We start from the raw sequence: 10,196 nt of genomic DNA on the forward strand, positions 1-10,196 counted from the left end.
TTATAAGAATACTTTAGGCTGCAGAAATTCCAGAAAAGGAAACAATTTGATAACAACCTGGTATTGTCGAACCATAGTCCGTATAAAAAACCCCGGTCTGGAAGCCTTTTGTTTCTTTCCATTGTTTCTTACTTGAACTTGTGTTGAGAAATTAGTTTGTTTTGCTCACTTTTTGATCATGTGATTAAATCTTAAACCAATCCCAAGAGGAATACTTGGTAACGTGATCAAAAACTGAGCAAAGCGATTTCTATCTTTTGATATTGGCAAAGGAAAAAGCTAACAAAAAGTTAAAACAATAAGCTTCCAGACCAGGGTTTTTTATACGGACTATATGGTCGAACTTTATCAAAGGGATCGATCATATTATTGAAAATAGGATATATGAGGCCTGAAATACCTTATTCTTGTACCTTTTTGCTCTGAAAATATAAAGTACCCTCATTTTGAATTTTATTTGACTCTTATTTTGGGGTAAACTCTTCAAGCGAGTCAAACCTGACTCGCCTTTTAATAATTGTTTGCTTGCTCCGAATATGTTCGTGCAATGTTTTTAATGGAGCGTGTTTGTATCGTTTTTCCTTTCTATTGTTACAAACACGTTTTTTTATAAGAGCAGGGTTTGATAAAAGTGAACTATATAAGAGCATAAGGCTTCAAAGGCCAAAATATTAAGAACAATTTAAGGGGACAGAAGCAGGTGACAGCAGCAGTCTATGCTCGCTTACCCGAGCCGCACTGATGACTCCTTGGAAAGACGAAACACGTGCCTGCAGATGGATGAACAATTTAAGAACATTTTTAGGCTTTGGGGACTCTAACACAAGGACAAAAATACTCACAAAATGGTGAAAATAAGAAAATGTTAAGAACATTTTTAGGCTTAAAACTCATAATTTTTGGATGTTCCTATTAAAAAAACGTGCATTGAAACTCCTAGGGCATTATTTCCTTCTGTAATCTTATGTTAGCACTGTATTAGGTAGTCCTCTGTTGTAATTCGAGTGTTCAATTCACATGATAAACAGAGAAGAAATAGAATATTCCTTTTGCGCAAAAATCGGATACAAAAATTCCCAGATACATAACTTTTTATGCATGTTAGATTTCTCAGGAACAAGGGAAATTTAACGGACCAAATCATGCAGCTACATTATTGGTGCTTAGCTGTTGTGCTTTTAAAACTGGCGTCATCCCAGGTATAACTTTTTATCTTTTAATCGTTTTTTTATAACATCCTGTTGCTGGAATTACACCTCCATCACTCCTCCTCATTTTATTTTTGCACGTAATTTTTCTGTTTAGATTTTGGAGCCTTGTCGCAAAGATGCCTACCCAACTCACGAAAAGTGAGTGAAAACATTTTGGTCATTTTGATGTCTATGTTATTTTTTTCATTATAATTACACCCCTGTCTCAGTCCCCGATGGGACTTTTCGAGGGGTAATATTTAAATGACGTGGGAGTGGAAATTTTTATAATTTTGTCGGTGGGGTTTCAAATTCTATTATCTGGACTGGAGCTACAAAATTCTGTTGGGTCACTATGAACTGCTAATGCGGTCACTTTTTTTAGATAAATGTTTCATCAGAGAGGAAGGAGAATTTGTAACTTGTTCTCTATTTCATAGAACGCGAAAAATACAAAGATTTGCATTGAATTTGGATTTGCCCGGTGATCAGAGATGGGCAGAGATTGTTCAACCTCATACACAACAGGTACTACATGTTTTTTTTATAAGCATAAAAATTTGGCTCGGTGATGTTTAAGTTGAGGACTTAACAACGTTGAAAAATGCTTATAAAGATGCTCAAGCAAAATTTTAGAGAACTTTCGAAAAAAAAAATTGTTCCAAAAACCGCCAAAAACAGGCAAAATCTGGAAAATTCATTTTTCGTAGGCTCAGGGTAATGCTTATCATATGTTTAAGTTTTTGCCATATCTGAGTCTAGATATGCTTATAAATGCAGGGCTTATAAAAAACATGTAATCAGAACTTTCACACCATCTAACCCTCTGTATTTTCTAGCTTACACCAGAGACTATTTTTGACTCAACTTTGCTTGGTGATTCTTGATTGCGCTGAGTTCAGTGAAATAAACTAAAGGATACTGCCATTTAAGTTTTCACTTTGGTTTTCAATGAAATATCCATGAAAAACACATCTTTAATGGCGTCAGTATATAGTACATGCACTAGACAATAAGCAGAAGCAGCCGGCGGAGAGATTTTTAGAAATATGTGTTCTTATCTTCTAGGAGACCAAATGTTATGACCTTTCAATTTTTTATACAAATGATGTGTACTGATTTCTAGGAACCCTTTATCGCACTATTTGTCTCCCTAAACTTATCACTACATTATGGTTTGATGTGCTCTAAAATTTAGGAAAAACAGTTTGCCAAGATAAACCTGTAAGATATTTGTTTTTCTCCACGCAACGGATTAGAATAGGTGGATTAAGAACTCATAGAAAACACTCCTCGTTAGGTTATCAAACTTTTTTACGAGTTTGCTAGCAATTAAAACTTGATAAGTTGTAAAAAAGTTGTAAAAAATCATTACTTTCAACATTTTCATTGGTCATTACGTATCACGTGGTACATTTTAAATAAGAAAATGCACTTTTTTAGCCCTTTCTATCCAATGCAGAAATTAGCCAAATAATTTGAAATTTATTTTCCTAATTCTAAATACAGTCTTCTTTCACCAGTATGCAACCCATTCGTGACCCATCGATAATTTCTTAGTTATAGACCATACGTTAATTTTCACTTATCTGAAGATTGCCATTGACAAAAGATTAAAAATTTACATTAAAACTGGTCTAGCGTTTGTTGATGCTAAAACTTAAGTGCAGGATTTAAAATATTTGCAAAATCATCAAAATTGATCGAATCATAGGTCAAATTCGTTTTCGAAACTGTATAAATTGGAAAATTGTTCTTATAAAAACAATGAAAAAACTAAACGAGGAGTGCGCAGAGTCATTTACAGATTTTTCTTGTAACAATGAGAAGACAATGGATCTCTCATGGGAGCAACGAGAGAAGTTAATCCACCTATTCTAATCCGTTGCTCCACGAGAGATGTGTTCTGAAAATTTCAAGGGTCACTAGGCAACAGCATTACATCAATTTGCTTAAAAGATGTGTTATGAAGCTTTCTAGGGTTGCCTAGACAACAAGAACACGTTAGATGACATTGATTATACCCTTGTCTCATCAGAACACATCATTATTTCTAGCTGATTAATTTTCGAAGATCTGATCAGAACAGATAAAAATTTCTAGCTGAAATATGCTCTCAGAACACATCGGAAAAAAAGGTCGCCTCGCCGGCTGCTTTCGAATAAGCTATCGACGAAGTGAAATTTCCAACAACAAATATTCTTAACAACAAGTATTTTAAATTATCAAAGACATGGTTGTATAGATTTGCTACAATTTAGGTAATTGCGAAAACTGTAACAAATATACACGATATATAGAATTCCCCCAGTAAATTTTTATCTTTTTATCTCTTGATAAGGGTTTGGATGATTTTTGCGTTCTCCATTACTTTTTAGATCAAGAATGTCATTCAAGTCATCAAAGATCTTGTTCCGCGAAAAGTCATTGAAATCATCGACGAAATTTTTGTAAGTGATAATACAGTGGAATTTCCAATCTTCGTATTTGAACGGTGGACGATATTTCTATCCTTCTTCTTACTAGTGCTTACCCCCCCCAGTTGGCACAAAACGTTATATGGACGTTGTGAACATTAGGTGGACGTTGAAACAACCTTGCGTCTTCTTGTTTGCTAACTTATTAGTTTGGTATGAAAACCTATTTTTGATTTTCAGCCGATCCTGATGGTACGGATACCACAACCTTATGCTGATGAAATTCAAGGAATCTCCCGAGCAACTGGAATACCATTAGGTGAATATGAGAAGACCTATTTCTTGTTTCCAATGGGAATCTCAAACTTGTTTCTCAAAAGTTATTTTTCCCTTTTTGTTAGGAATAGGAGAGTGGTCTTCCAGCAATCTAGACACCCCCTTCTCACAGACTCGGTAGGAAAATGACGGACTCTGAAACTCGACGGGGATTGATATACCCATATTTTTTATGGCTGGGGATTTCAATTCTTTTTTTTTCAAGTCCGAAAATTCAGTGGGGACGAGAAAAATATTGAATATTTTGCAGTGAGGATTGGTTAATTTGATGATCTTCAGTGGAGACAAAAATTGGAGGATAATTTTCCACCGGGGACGATATTTTGGCCAAATTTTTCAGTGGGAAGGGGTCCCAGTGGGTCTATGAGAAAGGGGTGTATCTATACTCAATTGGTATTCATGCACTTAACATTCTTATATTCCCGAAGCTGCTCTACGCTTCTACAGAAAGAAGACTGATAGCTTTTAGGAAAAAATCAATAATTTCTAACAATCTTTTTTCACTTCCAGGCGAAATAATCTTGTACAACATATTTTACGAAATCAATCCTTTCTGTACTTCGATCGTTGGACAAGATGAATCTGGTATGATTACTCGACTTCCTTTCATACTATAAGCAGCTCCTAAGCCTTAAGGCTGGTTTTGCGTTGAGAACAGCCTAATTTTCTTTTAAAATTGATAATTTGCTTATTGAAACGTACAAAGAATTAGTTTGTATAAAAAACGTTTAAATCAGAAAAGAGCATCTTTGGCTTTACTTATCCCTACTGTCATACAGACTTGTTTAAGTAATGAATATTATATTGTAATTTCGTAATTCTTTTCAGGAAAATTATTTCACGGAAGAAATTTGGACTTTGGCTTGATGATGGGGTAAGAACGTGTTTTTAAGAGGTTCTCAAAATATGTTTTCGCCCTTGTCCATTGGTCCATTCTATTTGAATAGCATACCACAGTGAATCTTAAAATAGACATTGATTTTTCTGTTTGACCGAAATTCAATCCCATCACCCTTCGCGTTAACTACGCCTGCATGCAAATTACACTCAACTAAAAAGAAAAAGTAATGACTTTCACGACTTTTTAATTAAGACGAAAAGGATTGTGGGATTGATTTTCGGTCAAGCGTTAAAAGTAATAATTATGACGTTTGCATAACGGTGTGCTATTTCCGTTCTTTGATTTAGATGGGACAATGCTAACAATACATGGATTTTAACAGAACGATTGAGAGATGCGATGATCATTGTAGACTTTCAGGTATCATTAAGTTTTCGCTTGTCCTTTAATAACGAAGAAAATCCAGAATTTTGTGAGCTTTTTTATCCTAAAAAAATGACACTTCTTTTGTCTAGGTATACTCCTTACTCCAAGAGTTATCCTTACAACGCTACTGATTGATGTACTGTATAAAAGGAAATTCGACCTTTACTACAAAGAAAATTGTCTCATTTCTGCTCATTTTTCATTTCTATTGTATTACGATTATCTAGCGTGATGGAAAGACAATTTACAGTGGAGCTCATTTTGTTGGCTACATTGGCATGCTTACTGCAGTCAAAAAGGTATCCTTCCTTAAAATAACATTCCGTCTGATATTGTAGAGAAAAATGTCCGAAATTTCCGATATCCCCGCTGGCACACAACGTTGTTTCAACGTTTATTTAACGTTCAGAACGTCCTGATAAAGTTAGATGAGCGTCGAAACAAGGCTGTGTGCAAGCTGGGATCGTATTTAAAAAGTATTTCAAGACCATGAAAAATTTCACATGGAGGTTTTCCTTTCTAGCTTTTAGATTCCAATTATTGTGTAGTTTCTTTTGTATTTCGCAGAACGCTTTTACAATGACAATCAATGCACGTTTTGGCCTTGAAGATAAATACATGGGTAAGTTCGAATCATCCTATCAGTGAAAAATACTCTTGTGATAAATATCAGGTTAAAGGATAAGGGGGGCACTCATATGGTCCGACCCACGGCATGTGGTAGGTTTTTCGAGACCCTCAAAATGCACTGTAGTACTTCTTTTAGCTGATTACACTGTAGGGGTGTGTTTTCGAACTGCTGAATCGCCAGTCTGACAGCAAAAATCTGATGTACCTTTATAGTTTTGACTCGCACTAATTTTGATTTGTTTTGCACATCAATCTACACTGTAATAAGGGTGAGAAGCTATCGGTAAAATGTACTGTAAGGGTCCGATTTTGAATGCCTATTTTTTGGCGGCACATGCCGTCGTTTGGAAATCGAGTGCCCCTCCCCGGGTTTTTACTCGAATATTTCCGATTCATATCAGACATACATATGTCATATTAATTCAGGTGTCCCCTATTGTTTTATTTTGTTTCATTCTTGTGCTGACTCTTATGCGGTCTTACTTCAGTGAGAGAGGGGTTGATACCACGAACAATATTATCGTATTTTCAAAATAACAGGTATATTACAATGGTTAGATGGACAATCTAACGGACAGATGGTGGCTTTCTTATCTAGACAAACTTTCGAAAATGCTACAAAGTATGGTGTTTATTGAGAATCTTTCAAAGTGTTTATAAACCTGTTAAACCTTCAGCGAGTCGTATCGGATTGTTAAACCATTAGATACAATCTACCAGACCATATGATAATGATGTAATGTTTCCAAATATGGCCATAAAATTCGCTAGAATGCTTGCGTAATGTGTTTTTTTGTCGTTCTGATGGTCTGGTATTGTTAGATAAACATTTCTCGTTCAATATCTTTTTTACTTTACGAAACCTTGGCTAATTATTAAAATTAGAACAATCTCTTACCATAACCATACCCTCTAGTATCTTTCGTGAGCGTTATCGGAATCATCTAAGCCGAAAAGATCGTCAAAGATGGGCACAAGCTCCAAGTTGAATAGCACCTTGAAAACTTTGTTAATTTCCACTCTTTAGTTACGACTCAGCCATGGAGACTTTTTCGAATGCGGAACTTGTGGCACCCATTTATTTTATCATCGGTGGAACAAAGAAAAACGAAGGAGCTGTGATTACTCGATCACGTACCAAACCTGATGACGTCATGACGTAATTGCTTTGTTTTTTTATATAGACTTACGTTCGGTCTTTTAGCCTTCTTAGGTTCCTCTGAAGGACACATTTTATGTCCTTTCTAAGGACTAATACGAGCCAGAAAAGTCTCTCAATTCTTTCGAAAACTTGTCTTTTATTAAGAGTCACATGTTCAATAGTTTTGTATCCAAAAGGTCTAGATTCCAAAATCAAATCCGTAAATACCCAACACTTTCCAATCATAGTACCCTCCCCTTGCGTTTGCCACGTGAGAACATCGGCTTTCAAAATTTATCCAATATGTTACAGTTTTTTCTCATAATATCACAATCTTTGATTTTTTTTACAGATTGGAGAGGAACAATTCATGGTACCTTTTACAAACGAATTATGATAACTGGAAAAAACCTTTATTTGTTGATGACAGAAGAACTCCTGTAAGTTATACTTGATTTGATAGCACTAAACATTGATCGTCCAATCTTTTGTATTATTTCTTGTTCAGAGAAAATATTCTTTTTCCTATCAGCTTTATCGACGGGATGAAGTAGAGTTCTTGGCTTTTTGGCTCTTCCGAATCATTTCTCTCATTTTTCTTATCATAGGGCAACAAATGCATGAAAGAGCTAACCCAAAAGGTATTGAATCTCTTATCCAATTTATTTTAAAGCTATACAAATTATGATAAAATCTGATTGTAGACTGCCAATATACGATCAAGTGAAGTTTGGCATCGGATACTTTTCATTTCTTTATCGCTCTATTTGTTTAATGATAAGTCGTAGATTTCGCGATAAAATCTAATTCGATCTTTTATCGATCATTTTAGGGAATGAATTTCAAAGGATTGTTCAACGTTCTTTCAACCAAACCCAACTACAATAAGGTAAATAAAATTGTTCATTCAAATTTCTTCCATACATCAACGGTTGTTTGAAAGTCTTGAAATATACATTTGCGTTAATGGATTACTGATATCAAGCTTGTGTATTCGTTATATTCATGACTAATGGGTTTTACGGAAGTACCCAAAAAGAATGAGTATTTTCCACTAATTTTGAATTTAAAAAATAAAACTAGAAGTAAACGCTCGGGCTATTCTGGTTGCTTTTCATATAAAACTTTGCATCATGAATAGGATTTATGGTAAAACCATCGATGGAAAAACTTTTACTTTTTTTGCGTTCACAGATGACAACGTACACAGCGCTTATGCAAGTTGATGAAGGAACTCTTGATGTTTATTTGCGAGACTGTCCAGATCCATGTTATCCCTGGTGAAGTAGACGAACGCATCAACAATCAAGAGAAATGGCAAACTCGTTCCCTGCGTATTATCAGCTTTTTGACGCCTACTGATATAAGCGCTGGATAATACCCTGATATTGTCTGGTTTTCGAATGCAAAAGACTACCTAATTAAAAATCAAACGTCAGATATCCCTCTCAGTGACTGAGCATCTGGCCTACACAAGGGTATTCTCTGGCGTCTATTAGTAACGTAAATAAAGCCTGGAATACACTGGGACGAGATTGAAGAAACGGAACCCCTTTCAATTCTGAATACAACCTTAATTTGTTGTTTTTTTTTGAATTTTTTTAGATATTCGATAATTTTTGTAAATCCCTCTTGTAAAAAGGAATTTAGATATGGAAATTGTATAGTGAAAATATAATTTATGAACTAGTAAAACCCAAAATTTAATCACTGAAAATTGTATGCATTTTCTTCGGAAAAAAGTAGATTTTCATTTGAGCTTTTGTTTGAGAATCAAACAAAGAATTTCCATCTTATTGTAATGATTCGAAATTCACTCAATACGCTCAATGATTTCAGAGATTTATTCCATTTGTAAGAATTATATTCTGTTCTTCTTTCTGTACAACACTGTATAGCTTCGTAGCTTCGTGGATGTTGCAGAACTAATTTTCAATCTAATGCTACTTTAATTGATGATTTCTAATTATTGAAAAATCTGTTAGTAGTATTTTGAGATTACTCACTTCACAATCTTCTTCTATTCTAGGGACGTTTCTTATTTGTGATTTGATTGGAAAGGACTTCATTCAAGATACTGGTTGATTGCCATGATCAATTCTGTATTCGCTGAATAGAATCTTATTGTTTGTCGTCACAGTGTAAAATTCATACACTATGATACTCACGGTATACGAAAGCAGGTTGAAAATTTTTCGTGTGCAAGTTTTTATAAGTTAAGCTGGATCAGGTGCAGTTAGCGCGGTCACTGGTTGGATTCTTTAGTAGTGGAGATCACTGTTAAAGAATATAACCTGATGTCGTTTAACCTAATAATGTTATAAAATACAGACCAGAAAGTATTTCACTGTTAAACAATCCAACCTAGTCCACTGTTAAACAATCCAACCTAGTCCACTGTTAAACAATCCAACCTAGTCCACTGTTTAACAATCCAACCTAGTCCACTGTTTAACAATCCAACCTATAGTCATGTCCAGTCCACTGTTAAACAATCCAACCTAGTCCACTGTTAAACAATCCAACCTAGTCCACTGTTAAACAATCCAACCTACTCCACTGTTTAACAATCCAACCTAGTCCACGGTTTAACAATCCAACCTAGTCCACTGTTTAACAATCCAACCTACTCCACTGTTTAACAATCAAACCTATAGACATGTCCGGTCCACTGTTAAACAATCTGACCTAGTCCACTGTTAAACAATCTGACCTAGTCCATGTTAAACAATCCAATCTAGTCCACTGTTAAACAATCTGACCTAGTCCACTGTTAAACAATCCAACCTAGTCCACTGTTAAACAATCCAACCTATAGTCATGTCCGGTCCACTGTTTAACAATCCAACCTATAGTCATGTCCAGTCCACTGTTTAACAATCCAACCTAGTCCACTGTTAAACAATCCAACTATAGTCATGTCCAGTTCACTGTTTAACAATCCAACCTAGTCCACTGTTAAACAATCTGACCTAGTCCATGTTAAACAATCCAATCTAGTCCACTGTTAAACAATCTGACCTAGTCCACTGTTAAACAATCCAACCTAGTCCACTGTTAAACAATCCAACCTATAGTCATGTCCGGTCCACTGTTTAACAATCCAACCTATAGTCATGTCCAGTCCACTGTTTAACAATCCAACCTAGTCCACTGTTAAATAATCCAACCTATAGTCATGTCCAGTTCACTGTTAAACAATCCAACCTAGTCCA

General features: G+C 35.2%; 1 protein-coding gene across 1 annotated transcript; it reads left to right on the forward strand.

Annotated features, from left to right (window-relative positions):
• The first annotated feature begins 1,015 nt into the window (after nucleotides 1–1,015).
• On the forward strand, nucleotides 1,016–8,688 carry LOC136798900 (acid ceramidase-like). Its single transcript, XM_067055569.1, has 16 exons — nucleotides 1,016–1,199; nucleotides 1,306–1,349; nucleotides 1,631–1,718; nucleotides 3,569–3,640; nucleotides 3,848–3,926; nucleotides 4,454–4,528; nucleotides 4,772–4,817; nucleotides 5,132–5,204; nucleotides 5,438–5,509; nucleotides 5,778–5,832; nucleotides 6,381–6,462; nucleotides 6,868–6,999; nucleotides 7,334–7,421; nucleotides 7,590–7,622; nucleotides 7,814–7,870; nucleotides 8,176–8,688. Exons 1-16 carry the CDS (start codon nucleotides 1,095–1,097, stop codon nucleotides 8,263–8,265), a joined length of 1,191 nt encoding a protein of 396 aa, XP_066911670.1. The 5' UTR covers nucleotides 1,016–1,094; the 3' UTR covers nucleotides 8,266–8,688.
• The last annotated feature ends 1,508 nt before the right edge of the window (nucleotides 8,689–10,196 follow it).

The sequence above is a fragment of the Clytia hemisphaerica genome, unplaced genomic scaffold (assembly GCF_902728285.1).
Source record: "Clytia hemisphaerica strain Z4C2 unplaced genomic scaffold, Clytia hemisphaerica genome assembly, whole genome shotgun sequence".
Taxonomy (NCBI): Eukaryota; Metazoa; Cnidaria; class Hydrozoa; order Leptothecata; family Clytiidae; genus Clytia; species Clytia hemisphaerica.